At 40.7% G+C, this 22324-nt stretch overlaps 1 protein-coding gene across 4 annotated transcripts in view; it reads right to left on the bottom strand.

Annotated features, from left to right (window-relative positions):
• LOC142152769 (rap guanine nucleotide exchange factor 6-like) overlaps nucleotides 1–22324 on the bottom strand; it is a 536756-nt gene that overhangs the window by 501770 nt on the left and 12662 nt on the right. For all 4 annotated transcript variants that reach the window (XM_075209755.1, XM_075209754.1, XM_075209756.1 and 1 more), the window contains exon 2: nucleotides 7781–7912. In XM_075209755.1, the coding sequence (XP_075065856.1) occupies nucleotides 7781–7912 (132 nt within the window). The remainder of the gene's footprint in view (nucleotides 1–7780; nucleotides 7913–22324) is intronic.

Below are 22324 nucleotides of genomic sequence, written 5' to 3'. Positions count from 1 at the left end.
CTTACATATTGGATAATCACTGGATAGTTTGTATTACAACAAAGGGCTCAATACCCCCAGTGGAAACTAACACTTTGTGGGTCCCTTCTTGGAGACAAAGTAGATGTAGCTCAGCTACAGGTAAAACCACTTTAAGCTTGGTCCCTCAACACTGACACCACAACCCCACTCCCAACCATTCTTTGTTTCTTACAAATCCTTAAGCTTCCCAGGTTTTTTACCCTCTACCTAACCTGTATCACACATCGCACCAGTTTTGTTCCGTGTGGTTCATTGTGTTCCTTGTTTTCCCTTGGTTACCGCTATCTGCTGTTCAGCTTGGCGTCCCTCTATCATCGGACGCCATCTTGCCTAGTGTACTGCGCAGGTTCTACCCTGGGAACCTTCAAACCTCTGCTCAGCAGTGATTGGATCATCTGCAGCCAGTTCTCTTTATAAGGGCCCTCCTCCGTTTAATGGGTGTCAGATCATCAGGTCTCCCTATCTGATTGGAAGCATCTCTTCTGACTCTCGTTCAGCTGCTTTTGTTGTTCCTGACATTGTGGCTAGTACTGCTTACCACTTAACAGCGTTACCTGTGCAGCTCATCGTTTTCGGCTGTACCTGTGCAGCTCACCGCTTCTCAGCCTATATCTGTGCAGCTCATCGCTTCCAGCTATACCCGTGCAGCTTACCGCTTCTCAGCCTACACCGGTGCAGCTCTCCGCTTCTTAGCGTTACCTGTGCAGCTCATCGCTTCCAGCTATACCTGTGCAGCTCACCACTTGTCAGCCTACACCGGTGCAGCTTTCCACTTCTCAGCGTTACCTGTGCAGCTCATCGCTTCCCAGCATTAGCTGGACAGCTCATAGCTTCTCAGCATCATCACTGAAGAGCATCGTTCATCCAGTTCCAGAGTTATACACCTGTTTGGATCTCAGTGCTATTGCTCGCTGCAGCTCATCGCTCCACCGCCTTATTGGTTCAGCCTACCTCACAGTCTAGACCTGTGGCTTCACTGCAGAGCATCGCTCATCACTGGTCCAGTTCCAAAGTTGTACGTCTGTGTGGATCTCAGTGCTCCAGCTCACTGCAGTTCATTTCCTCACTACTGGCTCCCTTCTGCCTTACAGTGGCTCGGAGGTTCCGCATATTATCTGCTCTGCGCCCCCTAGAGGACGGCGACCTGCAGTTGACAGCAGCTAAGACCATTCCCTTGTGGAAATCCCTGGTGAATACCTCTTCTCCATTAGACTCCGCACCTCTCTGTGGGTAGACTGTCACTCGAGCAAAGGTCAGGGCCATTCCCATTATCTGGCTTTCATGACAACCTGTTTTTGTTTCTGGATTTATACTTTGCTAAACAAGGGTATGTATGTATACATCAGCATCCTGACATAGTTTATATTTAATGTCACTGCTATCTGGAAATATACCAAACTATGTTTAAAGACAATGGCTTAATTATTTTATTATTTATTTATTTGTAAAGCACCACAGATTCCGTAGCGCTGGATACAGAAGCAAGTAACCACTAGATAAGGTAATACACATAAGTAGCACAGATGAGTGTGAGTAACGCTATATATAGGAACTCACACTGAGTGCAGCAAAAGACATGACAGGACATACAAGAGAGTCGGACAGAGGACAGACATGGGATATTAAGCAGAGAGGACCCTGTCCGCCAGAGCTTACATTCTAGAGGGAGGGGTGATGCGAAACAATAGGACCAACTGGGCGAAAATGGACATGGCAGGCGAAGAGGAGGTGAAGAATAAGATGGTCAGGAGGTGGTAGGATAGGCAATCCTGAAAAAGTGAGTTTTGAGTGAGCGTTTGAAGGACGTTTGATTATAACGCAAAATGATAAATCCAAAAATGTAGCATATATATTTTGTGATCTAACTTAGATGCTCAGTTTTTCCTTCTTCATACATTGTTTCCCCTGTACTCAATAAAAACATATTGAATAAAAATACACTAGTAAAAGCAAGCTAATTTTTGGCACCACTGAATAATTGACCTAAAAAGGTAATAATATATGCAATTGAGATCATCTGTGAAATGCATTAATTCATAATTAAATTCATAATTAAAAGAAAGCTAACTTGTTTTGGATTCACAAATTTTTCCATTATTTAAGTTAAACCTATCAAAATATTTTTCAGATGTCTTGCCAAAAATGAATTATAAGGTACTCATGTCTCAACACCTTAAATTTGCCTTGATGCTAGAATTAAAATGCTGTGAACAACTGTCAGACAGTCTCCTATCCTTAATTTGTCACCATCTCCCTTCCTTAAAATACTGATTTGTGTGACATTGGATGTGCAGTGATCATAGAGGAATTACAGGTATAAGGATTAACCTATAACATAACGGGCGGGGGGAGGGAATAAGGCCTAATCATAACTGCAGTGTAAATATGGTATATCAGATGAATCCATTGATAAATTGAGTTACTAGTGTGTAAAATGTGAAGTCAGAGGGTCTGTTGTGTGTTTATTCTGTGACTCTGCACATTGCGGTGTTGGAAGATAGCAGTGCCACCTGTATCAGCTTCAAAGACCTCATAGAGTGAGCCCTATCCTGGCCTAGGATGACGTTTTGACACCTGAATAGACTTTTAGGAATCGTTCAGCCTGTTGTTTTGCACAAGGAGACCATGTGATGACTGGATATATTTTATATAGACAAAAATAATTCAGTTTTCAAATATGCCCCTTAAAATTAATAAAAGTAGGGGTCAACCACATATTCCTGAATAGCATGATGAAAGGCAGCTCATATGTCAACTTAAGCATTCTGCCACACAGTGAAGAAATGAGAAGAAGCTCAACTAATATCCTGTACCCAGGCCTGTTTGGTATCAAAAGAATGGCAAATTCACAAGGGATCTATTAATACTAAAATTGGGTCTGTGTGACACGCCACAGAAAAGTTCGGTCACATAATAGAATTGGGTATTAAATCAGACAATATGCAAATCGTGGTTGTAAACAGTGTCACAGAGCACAGCCCCTGGAGGCGGGGAAAAGGTGTGAAAGTGTCTTTAAAAAGATGAGAACAGCTACAAGAAATTGTCAGTCTTTTGGGAAAATCAATCCACATTGATAAGATGTCCCTCTTCCAAGCCAATTTCCCTTGGCACAAATTATACAACTCATGTAAGATATATTCTGAAACTTTGTCTTTTATTTTTAAATCTGTTTTGGTTATGTATGTCAATTGTTTATCTATTTGTTTTTAGATCTGAATGCCATGTACCTTTGAATATTAAATCTATATATTTAATAATTTGTATCCTTGATACTCTAATGAATCCATTAGCCTGTTAAAAAGAATATAGCTCGACCAATTTAACTCTTTGAATGCCGGTTTGTAAGTTGTTAATACATTTCACTAACAAGCCTAGTGTGTGTGCTTGCATTTACATTTGTGTAACAGTCTGGAGGTGTTGAAGAGTTTACCCTTTGATTGCTAGTGTGGGCCTTACTAACCAGTGGGTAACCAGAAGCCTTGTGTGCCAGTATATCAGGGTCCTATTGCCCTTATTCAATAGGTGGTGGCAAATCTGAAGTGTGTGGCGGTGTGAGAGTGCTGTTTTAGTGAGATTCAGCAGGTCTATAAACTGTGTGATAGGTAAGAGAGAGACTGAGTGCTAGAATCGTGGGATAACCCCATATAATAAACCCCCAAAGTCACAGAAGCTGAGAACGTGTTTGTGACAGGGCATAGAGATACTTTATGGAAAAAGTGATTATGCAGTGAAACAAAAACTTTGTCCTTCCCCTGTTACAGATGGTTTGGTGTGGCTTATGCCTTTTACAGGGCAGAAATAGAAATGGTGGCATTTATTGTTCTTCATATTTTGTTCTTTATGTATCATGTTGTGTCATGGGTTACTGTTTTCTGTATATGTCATGTACGGCGCTGCTGATCCTTTGTGGCGCCTTATAAATACAAATACTAGTGCTGGCAGACTTTTCTTATGACTTTGCAGTCAAATTTTACGGTGTTATATAGGTTACACACAAAGAGAAGAGCTCCATTACTCCATTTATAATTGTCATAGCTGAAATACAAATACTAGGCCTTGCAGACTTTTCTTCTGACTTTTCTTTTCTGCCACTGCTGTGTGCCAATGTGTCCTAGACGTAGTAGGAACTGTTGTGTGTTTGAGTCATTGCTCTGTCACTTAGCATCCAGCCAGGTCGCTATATTTGTCCGAAAGTGTATGAAAATAATAATGTGACCTGTGAGGTGGTCAAAATTGACTGAAAATGATTTGAAAATAGTGTTATTGAGGTTAATAATAATGTAGGATCAAAAAAAGAGCAAAATTATGTGATTTTAGCATATTTTAGCAATTTTTATAAAAAAAAAATAAAAAAAAATACAGATCCAAAACCAAAACCAAACCCAAAACACACAAGGGCAGTTTTGCCAAAACCTAAACACGAAGCTAATCCAGATCCAAATACATAGCCACTCCAGGTGGAAAATGTGCTAATTGGACACTTACTTCACTATCCTACAGTGACTCTCTCAGGCACTGCAAACTCACATTCAATGATCTCTAACTTTGGATTACAATTCATTATAGTGTGGAGAACCGTAAGTAATAATTAAGTAGACGAGAGTATGCCTATGACACAGTTATGTTGTGACAAAAGTTACTACAGGACTGTGATGCAATGGGCTTGGTTCAACTTAAAGTGTCAGCAGCTACTAATCGCCACTGGTAATCAGTAAAATGTTACCACTCTACTGATTTATCTCATAGAGGGAGTAATGGAAAGATGCTGCTACTATAAGTGGCTTTCGCCATGTCAAGCAATCAGAAGACAATGAGAAGTCATATCAGATCTGTTAAGAACTGTCTACATCTACAGGTACAAGTGCAGATGAGCAAATGCTACACTACACAGGTCAGTAAATGGGTTGAGCAGCACATGTTGCCAAATGTAATTTAATTCTGCAATTTTTGGTTAAATTATCATCATTTATTTATATAGTGCCACTATATTCGCAGGGCTGTACAGAGAAGGCACTCACATCAATCTCTGCCCCCATAGAGCTTACAGTCTAAATTCCCTAACACACACACACTAGGGTCAATTTGATAACAGCCAATTAATCTACTAGTATGGTTTTTTTGGATTGTGGGAGGAAACCAAAGTGCCTGGAGGAAACCCACAAAACCACGGGGTGAACATACAAACTCCACACAGATAAGGCCATGGTCGGGAATCAAACTCATGACCCCAGTGCTGTGAGGCAGAAGTGCCAAACACTAAGTCACCATGCTGACCGAAATCTGTTGATACACGCTGAGCACCACACGTTAAATATGTTGAACACTGATTGTTTATGCTGGGCATTACTGGGTGATTTACTGCTACATCTTTACTCTGTAACCGACACAGTTCCATGTTAGGCTCCAATTTTACTTCTATATTCAGGCAGCAACACTTCAGCCAGTCTACTTAAGGTCCAGATACTGACAACTTGAAGCATGAGTTTCTTGTACTGGCTACTGTATCCAGATGGCCTATTTCATTTTCTGGTAATTGCCAGCACTGTAGAGCAGGAAAGGGGCTGTCCTGTGATGGGAACCTGGAGAGTGTAGTATGCTTCATTATATGTTTGACACCTATAACATATCCTGGACAATTGGAGTGTTGGATAATTGGGTGCTGTAAAAATGCTTTAATTGGGGTTGCATTACATGCTGTTCAACATGGTACATAGTAAAAGCAATGGAACCTTGTGTGGTAAAAGAAATATTAAAAGCTTAGAATACTTTCTATTATGATATTAAATATCAGTGTTACTTTCCTTATAATCGTATTTGGTATCAAATGTACCTAAATGAAATGCACAAAAGGGAACAAAATAGTGCAGCAACACTTAGATAACTTCAATGGATGCTCACGCAAACCTATTATGGCCACTGACTGCAAGACTTTAAAATTAGGGACAAATTGAAACTATTCCTAGACATTTCAAAATGAAACACAATTATGACTACAGCATCCTTCATTAAAAGGACATTGCCTCTTGACCAAAGTCTAATGCAGTTAGAGACATAGCATAAGCCCTTTTAAAAAGGGAAAGTTGTTGGGTTAAAACCTTGGATTCAACCTCTCCCAAAGATCTAAATGAAGCTCTTAATTTTGAAATGTTACTTTATATATTTAATAATGTATTGGATTTTTGTAGTTTTCTATTTTGTTTTGTAGGATCCACTGTATGATTCTTATTAATGGGGTGGTATGGAATTTTGTATATCCTTCAGTCTTTACATCTTCTTTAGATATTGCTCCAATAGCAGTTAATACTATTTCATAATTTTTTTTAGCCATTGTGACACAGAAAGAAAAAAGTTTTTACTCCCATTCACACATTACATTTTTGTTACATATTACATGATATTCCCTTATGGATCTTAACAATTTTGTTCATTTAGATCCACTCTTCTTTTTCCTTTTTCATAATGAGTATATTGATGAATATACAAGTACAATAACAAATATGACATTGTATTATATAACTAGATAAACAAACACATATTATGAATTGACATTGGTATTCATTATTTTTATTAAGCATTATCATAATTGTATGAAGTTATGTATTTGTATATCAATTCAACTGCATTTATTTATGTGATTATATTTATGTTTTTTATTTGTAATATTGTAACAATCATTTTACTTCAGGCCAGAACTTAATTATTAGATGAGTTATTAGATTTGAATAAGAGCTGTGAATCCTCTCACAAAGGCTATTGCCTCAGGCCATGATCAGTCCGCCCTAGGCTAATACGCTCGTAGCACCTTCCATGCCAGGCTAATACGTGGTAGGTAAAAACTTATCCTTAATTTAAAATCCAGCTTCTCCTCGCCAATATTTATGTTCCCATGTTTTCAAAACTCAGCTCTATTTGGTTTTTTAAAATGGTCATGGCAATCCTTGAGACCATTTTGTTTTCATTATAATCACAACTGTACAGCAGAGTAGAGGCATAAACGAGCGCCACTGAGGATGACAGTGGAAGGAGGGTCAACTTGCCTGCGTCACTCACTGTCCTTGTCTCTCCTACTTGCTTATCTTAAGTGCTCACCCAAAGATGACTCATTATTTTCAGCCTTTACCATGGGAATGCGTCAAGATTAAATCCTTAATACATTTTACTTTCATGATTTTTTTTTAGTTTGGAGGACAACTTTTTTCTCATATTTGAAAATGAATTTCAGTTTATACCTCTCCCTGTCACAATTTTATACCCTCAAACATTTTGCCCCCCCTTCAAAAATATCCTTCAATCTAGACTGCAGCCTAATCAACCTATTGGATAATAACGTCCTGCATATGGTGCCCATCTCTATCTGTCCTCCACTCACTCAGTGGTGACCATCTGCACTTCCCGAGTGCAAAGCATGGATGGCATTTTAGTGAACACAACATGAAAATGTCACTGGGATGCACATGTGCTCTTTGTCACTCTCTGGCTGTATATGGGGGTGCCATGTCCCTCACTGACTTCACCGAGACTGGAGGTGTGTTAATGACGTGATCAGGAGAGCACTCCTTCCCAGGGATTGATTAATAGGGATGATTCACACGTGAATATAAGTGTATATATGTGAGCTATTCCTTTTAAAACATTGCTGATCATTACGTCCTGATCTTTGTTCCTATTTAAGTTATTTGAAAGGAGGAGGGAAATCAGGCAGCACATTCTAATTCTATTTCTGTATGAGATACACATGCCTTCAAAGTAATTTTGTTACCTGGTAGATGTCTGACAAACTGCTGCTTCCAGAGTCGCTGGCAATGCTGCATCGTGAATGACTTGAGGTCAAGTGGGTAACCTGGGCATGTGGGTTATCAGTAAGGTGCATCTTGGACAGGTCTGCAGGGAGCTGAGTGAAAATAAACATGACAAAATAAATACCATGGAACTCTCATACTACAGCAAAATAAGTAAGAGCAAAGATGCCTGTCAGCAGTAATCCTTCTGATCTAAAGTTAATAGTATAATTTGCACAGTTTGGCATAACAGTAAATAAGATGGATAAAATATGCACAAATGTACACTACCACCTACAATAAAACTTTACTTATGTGCTCCTCCCCTTAGCCGGAGCCTTTGGTGTTGCAGCCATTTTTCTCAGGTCTTTGCTGTAATCAAAAACCAGCTAATCAGTACTGTTAACCACTTTATGTGTGAAACGGTGTGTGACTGATGTATGTGAGTGGGAGGACCAATCATAAGCCACAGTTGTTTTTCTAGCAGTGTTTCAGAAATTCTGTTCTGATGGGTAACGTCTTCAACACTATCTTTAACTACTTGTATTACATTCTAGTTCAGTAGCTCCATATCTGTTTGATTATATCTATATTAAATAAAAAAACTATGATGATGCCAAGAAGTAAATTTATCAAGCTGCGGGTTTGAAAAAGTAGAGATGTAGCCTGTAGCAACCAATCAGAGTTATTACAGGCAGAGGTTATCCTCCTGCATGGTCATTGGCTTGTAATCCCATATGCTCTCCAAGGATTTTATGCCCAGCAGGCCCACCGGGGAACCCCGAGCGGGAGACCACTTTGTGACAGGGTAAAAATACATTGTATTGGCTCTGTATGGCTGCTGACATTGAGCGGGTTATCTCTGCTTGTGCCCCCTGCAATGTTCTATGACCCCATCATGCCAAATAACCGCCCATTCTCCTTGAGGCACCTTACTTCCCTTAGTCTATCATTGCTGCAGATCATTTCGTGTAGATGGTGAAAGAGCACCTTGTTTTAGTGGACTCATATTCTGGTTGGTTCAAGATCTTCATAAACTGACGAGTGCCACAGTCATTAACAAGATGAAAAGACACTTCTCTACCCATCATCATCATCATAATCATCAACATTTATTTATATAGTGCCAGCAAATGCCGTAGCGCTTTACAATTGGGAACAAAAAGCAATAAACAATACTGGGTAATACATACAGACAGAGATATTAGATTACAATCTATGGGACAATGAGACTTTGATACACAAGGGTAAATGCTACATCATATTGCATAGGTTCCAGCTAAAATGCAAAGGTATAAAGTATTGAGTGGGCTGTATGATCAGTCACACAGCAATGTTGGTCAGAGGGTTGTTGTCTTGTGTTAGCAGTGTGGACGGTGGTGATAGGGTAACCTAGTGAGATAAAGATTGTGGTTGAGGAATATTGTAAGCCTATCTGAAGAGGTGGGTTCTCAGAGAACGCTTCACAGTTTGAAGACTAGAGGAAATTCTTATTGTGCGAGGGAGAGAATTCCATAAAGTGGGTGCAGCCTGAAAAAAAGTCCTGTAACTGGGAATGGGAGGATGTGATGAGAGTGGAAGAGTGACACAGATCTTGTGCAGAATGGAGGTGTCGAGTTGGGAGATATTTTGAGACAAGTGAGGAGATGTATGTCGTTGCATTCTTGTTGAAGGCTTTGTATGTTAGTAGAATTTTTTTTTTGTGTAATTTGTTTTTATTAAATCTTCAAAATTAGTACAAACATGAAGTACATGTAACAAGTAAGGCATGTTTCAAACTTAGAGTGACAGATAAGATTCATAATCTAAGCCACAGTAAAATAACTTCGATTTTTACAAATATACAATACAAAACAATTATATAAAGATGTAATGACATAGACATAAAAGAAGATGAAGAAAAGTTAATAAGAAGGGAGGTAAGAGTGGATAGGGAAGGGGGTAGGGGTAACTCCTCAAGGTGTATAAAGCCCAGTTAAAAGAGATAGTGTTCACAGGGTTTACATGTAATGTGACCTCTCAGATAAGCATTCATCAACATTCAGATCTCAACTGAGAATAGTTAACCCAAGTCGATAAGAGAGCGGTAAGACGTGGATTCTTTAAATTCAAGCCATCATAGCCATATTGTCGCGTATTCAGTGAACCCTTGTGGCTGGAGAAGTATATGTCCTCCATAAGCCATTGAGAAATTGGTATATTTGAGATACTAAATAACCAGAAGTCCTGTCCAGCTGGGGCTGAGGTGCCTAAAATCTTCTCTGTAACAGTTTTCACCTTACTCCAAAATGTCGCTATCACAGGGCAGGACCACCATATGTGGAAGGTGGTTCCTGGTCCAGAACCACATCTCTAACACGACACCGAGACATCCAAGTGCATTTTGCTAAGCTGAGAAGGGCATCTGTACCAACGGGAGAGGACCTTGTATCGCATCTCCACCACAGAGAGGCTAGAGGAGCTTGCCATCGTGTATTTGAAAGTTTTGGCCCAAAAATGAGATTTCTCTCCTCAATTCTCTGTCCCATGTAATGGCTTAAACAGGTAATTTAGAGTATAAGTTAACAATGAGTATTTGGAATATCTTTCAGATGGTATGCTTGGGTTCAGTGGAGACGCAGCACAACTCCTCAAATCCGGTCGGACCTCTACTCGCGCCCTCCATAACATCTCTCGATTGTAAATAGTGTCTAATTTGCAGGTATGATCAAAACTCTGAAGCAGATAGGCCTAGTCTGTCCTGTAAGAGAGAGAAAGCATGTACTTGTCCATTAACCACCAGCTGGCCACTCCGAAGCGTCTTGTCTGTGTACCAAGATCCAAAAGCCCTTGGTGTGAGTCCGGGTGTAAAGTCAGGATTGGCAGTCAGGGGAATAAGAGACGATAGCGTGGATGAATTCAATTTTAAAGTTCGGAGTCTGGCCCAGCATTGAATAGTGAGCCCAACTGTGGGATGTGAAGTGTGTGCGAGTTTGGGCAACCAGAGAAATATAGTTATGGAGACCCCCATTGCATGTTCTTCAATATGAATACACTGCGTAAAAGGGTGTCGTTCTAGTCCACTCCATTACCCTGTTTAGAAGTACCGCCTGATATTATTTAGCAAAGTGAGGGAACTGAAAGCCACCCTGAGTCTTTCACCTATATAAAATGTCATGGCAAAACCTAGGTGGCTTACCAGCCCAAACAAATTTGCATACCAATCTTTGTAGATCTAAGAAGAATCGGGGAGGAATATGTATTGGGAGGGTTTGAAAAAGGTATAAGCTCTTTGGAAGAATATTCATTTTGGTAATATTTATCCTCCCTAGGCATGAGAAGCTCTGAGAACACCAGCAGCTAAAGTCTGCTCAAAATTTGGGGATCAATGGGACAAAATTAATTTTGCATAAGATGGAGAGGTCTTACGATAGCAGTACCCCCAGGTATTTAACTTTTGTATAGTTGATTTTAAAATTGTACAGTGTCCCAAACCTTTCAAATTCAAGCATTAAATTGTGTAGTGAGGTTGAAGAATTGGTTATCGTCGGTAATAGGTCATCTGCGAAGAGAGCCAATTTGTGCTCTATCGTCCCCACCCTTACCCCAGAAATATCAAGATTTTTTCTAATCGACCGGGCAAGTGCCTCCATATATAGGACAAAAATCAACGGAACAAGGGGCATCCTTGATGTGTACCATTGTAAATGGAAAATGGGTCAGAGAGAGATCCATTAATCTTTATACGCGCAGTTGAGTTCTTATAGAGGGAAAGGAATCTATGAAGACAAATCGGACCCAGTCCTATGTGCTCCAGCACGCCTTGTAGGAATTTTCAGTCCACTCTGTCAAAGGCCTTCTCAGTGTCAGTGGATAACAATAGGGTAGGAGAATGACCTCCTTTTATGTGGTGCATCAAGTCAATAATCTTGATGGTGTTGTTTCGTGTCTCACGGCCCGGGATAAAACCTACTTGGTCGCTATATATTAGGTCTGGTAGGAGGGTTTTCAGGTGGTTTACCGTCATTTTTTTAAATCTACGTTTAATAGGGATATCGGACGATAACTGGAGCACAGGGAGGGGTCTTTTCCATCTTTAGGGATGATTGTAATGTGTGCTTCGAGGAACTATCGGGAAAAACCTGACTTATCAGAAATCTTATTCATAGCCCGTAGCAGGAGAGGATTTAAAACCTGGCCGAACATCTTATAGTAGCTAATAGTGAATCCATCTGGCCCTGGACTTTTACCAGTTGGTATGGAAGCAATGACTTCTTTTAGTTCCCTTATACTGAAAGGTCGGTCTAGCTTCTCCCTATCCAGTTCTGAAAGTTTAGGGAAATTTCATCTCTTGAGATAAGCTCTAATTTGTTCCCATTTTAAATTTGAATCTATCAGATGAGGAGAACTCACTATATTATATGGCCCAGAGTAGTAGGCATGGAACACTGATGCTATGTCCCCAGTCAAGTGGCTCTCCCTCCCTTTTGTATCTTTCATTGACTGGATAAAAGAGGCCGCGCGTTGGGATCTTAATGCTTGAGCTAACATTTTGCCAAGATTGTTGCCCCATTTAAAATATTTATATCTGAATCTGTCATATATATTTATATCTGCAACTTTAGACATTTCAGCGGAATCGCTATAAGTGATATAATCTTCTATAGAAGCACCTATTTGGTCTCTGCAGTAGGTGTCATACATAAGGGACTCGTTAAGTCTCCACGTTCATTGTTTGGGGGAATTAAAAGGAATATGCATAGGGACACTGAGGTGTGGGCTGACCAGGTTATTTGTCCGATGTCTGTCTGTCGAATTAAGTGATGGTGTCTGTGACTAACTAGAAGATAGTCTAGTTTGGAGTATAAAAGGTGTAGCCTCGGTCTTGGGGGTGTTTAAGATGCCAGGAGTCCACCAGCTGGAAGTCATGGAAAGTATGCCTTACCTTGCGATATATACTACCCGGATGTCTCAGAACTCCCACCGAAGTATTCAAAGTCGGAGATGGTTCAGGGTTGCTGCTAGAAAGGATGCCTGGTTAATGTTTGGTACATAGACAATGATAAACGTAAATTGTTGATGAAAAATCTTACATTTCACAAGAAACCTCTGCCCTCGTTAAAGGAGTGGTGTGATAAATCCGAGATTTGTAAAATCACAACGCCCTTTGTTTTCCCTGCAGGGTTATTATTATAAAAAGCACGAGGGTAATGTTTATTCCCCAAAACGGGTGCTGAATCTAATTTGAAGTGGGTTTCTTGGATGAATACCACATAAGCCCGATCTGAATAGAATGAATATAATGCCTGTGACCATTTTTCAGGAATATTTAAGCCTTTGGCATCAATGGAGTATATTTTGAGGCGGTGCCCTGAAGCAAAATGGGTCCCTAAAACATAATTAACTGTCGTCATTGCTTAGGGAGGATCTGGGTAGAGTGTCTTCGTAAGACAGGAGGAATTTGGTGATGGCAAAGAAGAGAGAAGAAGGGAATAGAGTGAAGAGGGACATAATGAGGAATGCAAGAAGAGAGAAGAAACATTTGACAAAGGGGAAAACATGAAAACAAGTACTATGTACAGCACCTGTGGACCATGTGGACAATACATGGTGACAGGTCTGAAAAATCAAGCGGTGTATAGATTAAGGGTAAGGCGACCACCGCCCTCCCAAGGATTTACAATACAAAGTCTATTATAAACACTAAAACTAAAAAATAATTATTTGAATGAAATTAGATAAATGTAATAGCACTTGAGAACAGACACTACTCCAAACTACAAATCTACAATCATTAGAGACTTCTAAATGTTTAAATGGAAAATTAACTACAGGGCAACAATATATTTGCAGCAGAAAACAAAAATGAATATGGTTTAACTATGCAAACATATCAAATAAAGTCCAAACATTCCAAAAGTTCGGAGCTCCTTAGAACATTATGAATGATATCTAGAGGTAGAGTTTCCGTTTTTTTTAGCTGCTATCTTCTTATCTTTGCCCATGAAATTGAAGTAGGTCTATTAATGTGAAGTTATTTCAGATATCAGTGTCAGTCATTAATAAAACATTTAGGGTGGAACGGTCAGCCACATACCCATGTTGGTTCAGCACATGGCGGTGGTTAGTGGTGGGCGAGCGCCAAGATGTTATCGAATGATCTTCCAATTCAATAGCACTAACCTGGTGTAGCATAATCCAACACTGTATAGCATCTGATAATGGCTGTGGTAAGTACAGGTGTAATATTGACAGGACCTGTCAGGTGATATCAGATGATTAGGCTTTATAACGATTGAGAGCATACAGTGGTTTAAAATGCAAGATTTGAATGTAGTAAATGCGTAGAACTGCGGTTTGCCCCAAGAACAGATATCTAGATCAAAACTACGCCATACAACTCACTTTGTGGTGCAGTAGGGGAAACCACTGTGTAACACTTTATTTGTCATTTGAAGTTGAGAAAGTAATATTAAATTTCACCACAAGGTGGCAGCAGAGAACTAAGAGAGCACAATAATCTAATACAAGCAGAGCCAAGCTGTTGGCGCCTGTTATGGTGCCTAAGCCACGCCTCCTAATAGCCCTAATATTAATATCTTTGGAACCAGATCTCTTAAAACAGATCAAGGGGTAAATGTATCATACTCGGGTTTGTAGAAGTCGCCGGAAATCTAAACTAAAATCTGACTAAAATTAAAGCGGCACTGCCTTGTAAAGGGAAACTTGCCTTTACAAGGCAGCGCTGCTTTAAATTTTAGCTGTCAACTCGCCGATTTCCGGCGACTTGTACAAACCGGAGTATGATACACTTACCCCCAAGTGTTATTTATTTGAGTATTATTTGAACAGAAACGTAAGTGACCGTAAATAGCACTATACTTGCTGATTGATTTTTCTGGGTCCTCAGTCAGATCATCTGCGGGGTATTCCAGTGCAGAAAAGTTGCACTGCCAGGTTACTGGATCTTAGGGTGGTGAGAGTATAGCTTCCCTCAGTGTCAGGAGTCCTCACATGGGTAATGTTATAATAGAGTGGTTGTAAGGTCCAAAATGCGCTTCCCAGTTAAACTAGCTGGGACAAGACGGTGTCTGGGGCCTTTGCGACTAGAAACTACGGGATTTCTAGAATTGAGTGTTCTCGAGTGATGATACCTGCCTCTTGCAGGTTGTAGTCAGGAAAATATAAAATACAAAAGTCCCAGAGCCTGCGGGATGCCGACCCTTGAATCCCATCACCTCTGAAAGCTGTGCGGCTGGGTATATGCAGCAGTCAAATAGGATGTCACTGTACAAGCTTTGCTTCAGACACTGTCGCCCTCCAGATGTCAACGAGGGATCTAACACTTTCTCGAGGGTCTTCCGTGCCGTTCATCGCCGGAATCAGTCCTGTGAAGTGAGCTCAGTTGGTGTTAGAGATGCAGGAGCATCCAGGCACCAAGTAAAAAGCTGCGTTATACTTGGGCTCTGCAGAGAACATCTGCAACTTTTAACAGGTAAGTAGACGTGGTGGTTAATGGGCACCTCAGAGGACCACTACAATTACAGAATCCAGACAGCACGCCGAACACCCCGTCTTCATGCTCCTCCGGATCTCTGAATACAGATTAATTATGATGGGGGTTTACAAGTTCAGGGCATCCTAGTAGAACATTTTTATATTGGATTCGTTGAAAAACAGGCAACCAATGTAAGAGACAGAGAGAGTGGCTCAGCAAAGGAAGAACAATTTGCAAGGAAAATCAATCTAGCTGCTGTATGCAAAATAGATTGTATGGATTTGAGCCTGATTTTGGGAAGTAGTATGTGACAGGATTTAGATATAGAGTCGATGTGGGGAACAAAGGATAGTTGTCAAGGATTACACCTAGGCAGCGAGCTTGAGGGGTGGGATTTATGGTCACGTTATCAACAGAAATAAAAAAAAAAGGAAGCTTCTGTTTTTGGGTGGGAATATTATTAATTCTGCTTTTGAAAGATCGAATTGGAGTTGGCGAGAGGACATCCAAGATAAAATGGCAGAAAGACAGTCGTTAACGCTTGACAACACAGAGGGTGAGAGATCATAAGAGGATAGAAAGAATTGTGTATCATCTACATAGAGATGATACTGATATCCAAAGGAGCTGTGACAAGACGGACCGCCTATGCCACCCTGTCTGTTGTTGCTTGGAACCAGCGTGGCTCACTTTGCCACCATCCCCTTTTGTTATTCCAAATATGCCCCTCCTGTCACAGTAGGAGGAGCCTGTTGGCACCACTGGACTCCTTTATGGCATCCAGAACCACGTTCCTTCCGGGTAACTGTCGCTGTTAGGGTACTCTGTTTCTGTTACACCTTGGCTGGTACCCCTGACTACTTACAATGGAACAGAGTGCTGTGGAGGGATCCGCCCCTGGACTATCACACTGGCCAGAGCTTCTGGGTAGCGGGCAGAGCGGTGTTACTGGAGAGCTGTGTCCAAACCTCAGACAGTCGGAAATGGATTCGGTTTTGGGTCTAATCTGTAGGTCACAGGTTTTTCAGCATAGATAAGTTTTCAAGCAGGTTTTTGAAGCAAGTGATGTTTATTTGTTCTCACACTGGTTGAAGGTACCAGGTGATCGGGTCAGATGGAACAAAAATGATACATTTCAGTGTACAAGGGCTCTCTTTTTATACAGTGTGATTTCCTGCTTCTTATTTTGGACACAGTGGACATCTGACAGTAAGTCTAATTACCACTTCCTTTCCCTTAAGGGGTATTGGACACTCACATCAAAAGATTAAATTAACATGAGATTATGGGTGCTTTCTTCTAACAGTTGCAGAATACACATTTCCTCCAAAGAAAAGAATTCCCCAAGAACAGTTGCAAAACCGCAAACAAGGCATTTCTTTACACCAATATACACAAAAGACTTCCTAAACAAAAGGCTTATTGTATCAGATATATACATCAGAAATAATGCATTTCCTCTAGCAAGGTTGAAACCCAAACAAATTTCTCCCCCTAGTCTCAGAAATAAAAATATCTCTTTTACCAACATACCCACAAAATCATATAATAAGTGCATTTGCAACAATATAAATGAGCGCCCTGTGCTATATTCTTTCAATAAATGTATACCAGTTATTTATAAAAGTTATTTATAAAGTGATATAGTCACAGGAGCTTATTAGTTTTCCAAGGGAATAGGTGTAGGTAGAGAATAGCAGAGAACTGAACATTGTAGTACGCCAACTGATAAAAGAAGCGGAGTGGATGTGGATTCAGAGAAATTAACACTAAAGAGTGATTAGATATGTAGGATGAGAACCAGGATAGGACAGTGTCTTGAAGACCTAGGGATATAGAAGACCTAGGGATTGTAGCACTTGTATGAGGAGAGAGTGGTAAACAGTGTCAAATGCAGTAGAGAGATCCAGGAGAATTAGAAGACAGTAAAAGCCTTTAGCTGTTGCTGTGATCAAATCATTGACAACCTTGGTCGGCGCAGTCTCTGTGGAGTGTTGAGAGCGAAATCCTGACTGAAGAGAATCCAGAAGGTTGTTTGCTCTAAGAAAGTGTTGGAGGTGAGTGTAGGTGTTGAAGAATCTTCTCCTATGATATGATTCTCAAGCCACTTCATGCATTGTTCAATGTATCTCCCCTCCTCCCAGCAACATGGCAAAATTAGCTATTTTGCATGTGTTTGTAAAACCCCACACACAGCTCAGGTATCAAAGCTGTTATCTGAAACTGACCAGAGACAAAGGATGGTGTTGGGACACTGGGAGGGTCACTTGCTTTTTACTGTTGGACACAAACACTTCTCAGCTAGCTAAGCCCTGGACACCCACAAGCTCCATGTGTGTGTGTGTGGTGAATCACAGATGGCCGCATCACATGACAGGGGATGCAGCCGCGTCATCAATGACGCGGCCGCATCCCCTGTAATATGATGCGGCCGCCTGTGTGCCCCCCGGCCATCCCTCTCCCAGCCCGCACCTGATACAAGGATTCAATAAGTATCATTGATAATATATACATATAAAGCTATATGTGTGTTTGTAATGTGGATTTAACTATTTATATACATATGCCTGTGTAGCTATTGTCTGATATCTGTGATAGTTAAATAAATATTATAAATACTGATTCTTATCAAGGATACATATGTAAAGCTAGGATAGTGTAAGGAATAACGGTGGTGAACCTAGGGTTAATTTTATATTGATATACTATGTTATGTTGAATAACGTTATGATATATGTGTGAACTGTGAATACAAGCTTTTCTGTGTTAACAGTAAAATACTTTGATTTAAATACATACATATCTTGTGAGCATTGGTTATTTATAATATATACTGTGAAGTACTGCTGAGATACAGTGGTTATTGGATAAATAATTCTGTGAAGCGTTATTTAGTGTGGTCAAAAGATTGAGTATTAAGATTTTGTTTTTTTAGAATAGGAGTAATCACTGTGTGCTTGAATGGTGATGGAAAGACACCAGCAGAGAGAGAGAGATTACAGATTTTAATATGGGTGGAATGAGCACAGGAGACAGGGACCTACCAATTTGTGTGGGTATGGGATCAAGTGGACAGGAGCTAGAGTAGGAAGATGAGAAGAGAGTAGAAACTTCCTCTTCATTTGTGGGCTCAAATGAAGAAAGGGTGTCTGAGTTTGCTACAAAGGAATTGAGCTTATTGCTTATCGAGGGTGATGATACCATTTCAAGTCTGATCTTATCAATTTATTTTGTCCTTGAAATAGGAAGCAGGATCCTGGGTACTGATGATAGCCGTATGGTTTGGGGTGGGAGGGTTTAGAAGAGATTTAAATGTGTTAAAAAGGTGTTTTGGGTTAGAAGTCTCAGCAAAGATGAGAGATTGGAAGTATGTTTGTTTTGCAGTGTCCATAGCATTTTGATAGGAGTTATAGATAGCAGTAATATGTGATAAAATCATTAAGGGTACAAGATTTACGCCAGTGACGTTCTGCTTTGCGAGAAAGTATTTGTAGATTTCATGTTACTTTAGTGTGCCACGGTTGACAATGAAGTCTGTGCGGCCTATGAAGAGTGGCTGGAGCCACTTGATCAAGGACAGTTGCTAGGGTTTGGTGAAAATGATGAACTGCCCTATCAGGGGGAAAGGGGAATGTAGGCTGGAGCCCAAACCTTAAAAAACAGCCCCATACCAGGCAGGGGATTTCCAGACATTAAATTTTATTATTTGGCATCCCACTTGACCCAGGTAGCGGTAACTTATGCGCCTTATCAGTCCATAGCCTGGGTGGACCTGGAGACCCACTATGTTTGGGGCCCCTCCATGGCATCACTCTGGGTTTTGGCTAATATAGATAGGCCACCAGCGGCCTCCTCTCTTCAATCTCTTAAATCCTGCTTATCCCTCTGGGACTCATGCCGGGTCAAATATAAATTGTCCTCCCCTATTTCACCTCTGACTCCCCTTTGGGGCAACCCACACTTCCCTCCTGGCAACTCAACCCAGCAATTTAAACACTGGATAAAGGCGGGATTACGGGTGGTTTCTGACTTGGTGGTTAATCAAACTTGGGCTTCTATGTCAGAACTTTATCATAATTTTGAACCGTTTCGTCCGCTCTTTTTTGAGTACTTCCAGGTTCGACACTACGCCATGTCTTAGCCCCCCCAGGAGGCTCTTCGGGCCTCGACCTCCTTCGAGTACATGTGTTTACATTCACCTCTCACTAAGGGGATGATCTCCCAGATCTATAATTGGCTCATAGATTATACCTTCGATACTCCAGGCCGACATGAGCGGGAATGGGAAAATGACTTGGGTCCTTCCCCAGATGACTTATGCTGAGAGGAGGTCAGGGAGGGGATTGCCAAGAGCTCAATCTCTACATTAATTAAGGAAACTGCCTATAAAGTGTACTATAGGTGGTACTATACTCCTGATAAGTTGTCTTGAATGTTTCCTACGGCCACTCCGAGCTGCTGGCGGGAATGTGGCCAGAGAGGTATGATGTTACACATATGGTGGACCTGCCCTCGCATAGTTCCTTTCTGGAACTTGGTTCTTACACTCATAAACTCTGTGTCAGAACAACAGATAAGTAAGGATCCCTGGTCATTCCTTCTCTCTCGCCCTATACCTGATGAGAGCGCGCCCTCTAACAAGCTTATCTCCCATTTTCTGGCAGCCGCTAAATCCCTAATAGCAAAGCACTGGAAAGACCCTAGGGCTCCCTCTATGCAGGAGTTACGGTCGTACATAGGACATGTCGCAAGCATGGAAAGTATAACGTGCTACCTTCATGATAAATCATATAACTTTGATAAGGTGTGGGCCCCGTGGTACTTTCTAGAAAGCCTTAGCTGCCTTTCCAGTACGGCTCCTCCTCCTGCAGATGGAATATAGCTCTTGGGCCGCCTCCGGACCCCCCAGTCTGGATTTGGTGCGCGGAGGGTGAGTAATGTCTGTATGCTACCCCTCTTTCGTGCAGTCATTGTAACTGTGTGTCCTAGCTTTTCCTAGCAATGTTCCAAATTTGCGTGCCTATTGGTTTATTAGCTATATTGTTGACAATATTTGTGCCTTTCTACCCCCCACCCTCCCTTCCCTTCTCTTTCCCCCACCGATATAAAAGTATAAAACTCAGAGGAAACACCTTGATTATTAAGATTTTTCTTGTCCAAAATGTTATCTGTACTGTTCCTGTTGTTTCCTCTTCAAATAAAGAGTTTAAAAAAAACAAAAAAAACCCAGCCCCATACCATTATCCCTCCTCCACTAAACTTCACAGTTGGCGAAATGCAGTCAGGCAGGTAACGTTCTCTCGGCATCCGCCAAACCCAGACTCGCCCATCTGACTGCCAAATAGAGAAGTGTGACTCATCACTCCACAGAACACATTTTCACTGCACCACAGTCCAGTGTCAGTGTGCTTTACACCACGCCATCGGACACTTGGCATTGGGCTTGGAGATGTTTGAGGCTCGCATACACTGCTTGGCAATGGAAACCCATCCAATTAAGCTCCCGCTGCCGCACAGTTTTTGTGCTTTATATTAATGCCAGTGGAAGTTCAGAACTGTTCAGCTATGGAATTAGCAGTGCGTTCGCGAATTTTACGCACCATGCGCCTTAGCAGTCGCTGGCTCCGCTCTGTGAATTTCCGCGGTTTTCCACTTCGTGGCTGAGTTGCTGTTGTTCCTTAACACTTCCACTTTATAATAATATCACTTGCAGTTGACCGTGGAATATCCAGCATGGATGAAATTTCACGAATCGTCTTATTGCAAAGGTGGCATCTTATTACAGTACCAAGTTTGAAGTCACTGAGATCTTCAGAACGACCCATTTTGTATCACAAATGTTTGCAAATGGAGACTGCATAGCTAGGTGCTTGATTTTATATACCTCTGGCAACGGGTCTGCAAAAACCTCAATTGATTGATTAACAGGTGTGGCCAAATACTTTTGTCCATATAATTAATGTGTGCAGGAGAAATGTGGGGGACCTGGATTAGGTGATATAAAACCAGCTAATAGAAACAGGGAAGAAGAAAGACAGAAAAGATGATTGTAAGATATGTGACCATTTAGTTTCTGTCGACAGGGTGAGGCTGTTACAACTATTAACATGATATAGAAAAAAAGTTCATGAGTGTTAAATAGGGAGTGGAGTAATGAAGGGGCAATATGTACAGAGATGTGTGTTGCAAGAAGGATGAAGCAGGATATAGCTCTAAAGATAATGCCATGAAAAGAGAGTAAGAAACATATTTGCCAACATTGAGACTTATGAGTAAAATAGATAAATTGTGGGAATTAAAATAATATATACCTTCTACAGAGTTCTGTCTATGGTTTAAATTAAACATCCCCACCTAGTGGCAAATTTGTAAAATGGAAATCCATTACTACATATAGCTATATGAACTGAATGATGCTTTATGTATATGAATCTAAACACAATGATCCTTGATTATAGCATATTTTGATAATAAGCTATATTGATTTTGGAGGTGTGCACCCTCTCTCTATATATTTTTCGAGCTTTTATGTTTTTGGGTGATAATTTCATTTGTGGCTACTTTGTTGGACTAGGGTTGATATTTACATGTTTAATCTATCTTGCTTAATAAATTTATATAATAATCAATACAAATGTAAATTTGGATGTTGGATAACTGCCTGGCTGTAAGTATTTACCCATGTACAGGGGAATTCGTTAGACTGTTGAGCCTTGGAAAATGCTGTTTCCTCACAATCATCATCATATTTTATTTGTAGGGCACCACAGAATCAGCAGCACCATACAATCAACAAAGCAAAATACAAATAAGGGGCAAAAAAAACATTAGTTTCAGTAAAAAGCAATCAAGAAGAGGTAATAGAGAAAGCAACTACATTAAAAGGCAAAACTAGAACTAGAGAAACCTTACAAAGTTAACAAGTGGTAGGAGGTAGAGTTTGCCAACCTCTTGAGAGATAGCATTCAAGAAGTGCAGGGAAGTAAACAGAGACAATACAGATGGAGGAAAGAAAGTATAAGAATTAGGTGGAGTGAGAGAAGGGAGG

The sequence above is a fragment of the Mixophyes fleayi genome, chromosome 4 (assembly GCF_038048845.1).
Source record: "Mixophyes fleayi isolate aMixFle1 chromosome 4, aMixFle1.hap1, whole genome shotgun sequence".
NCBI lineage: Eukaryota > Metazoa > Chordata > Amphibia > Anura > Limnodynastidae > Mixophyes > Mixophyes fleayi.
Note: the sequence above shows the minus strand (reverse complement) of the source record. Positions and strands in the feature narration are given on the sequence as shown.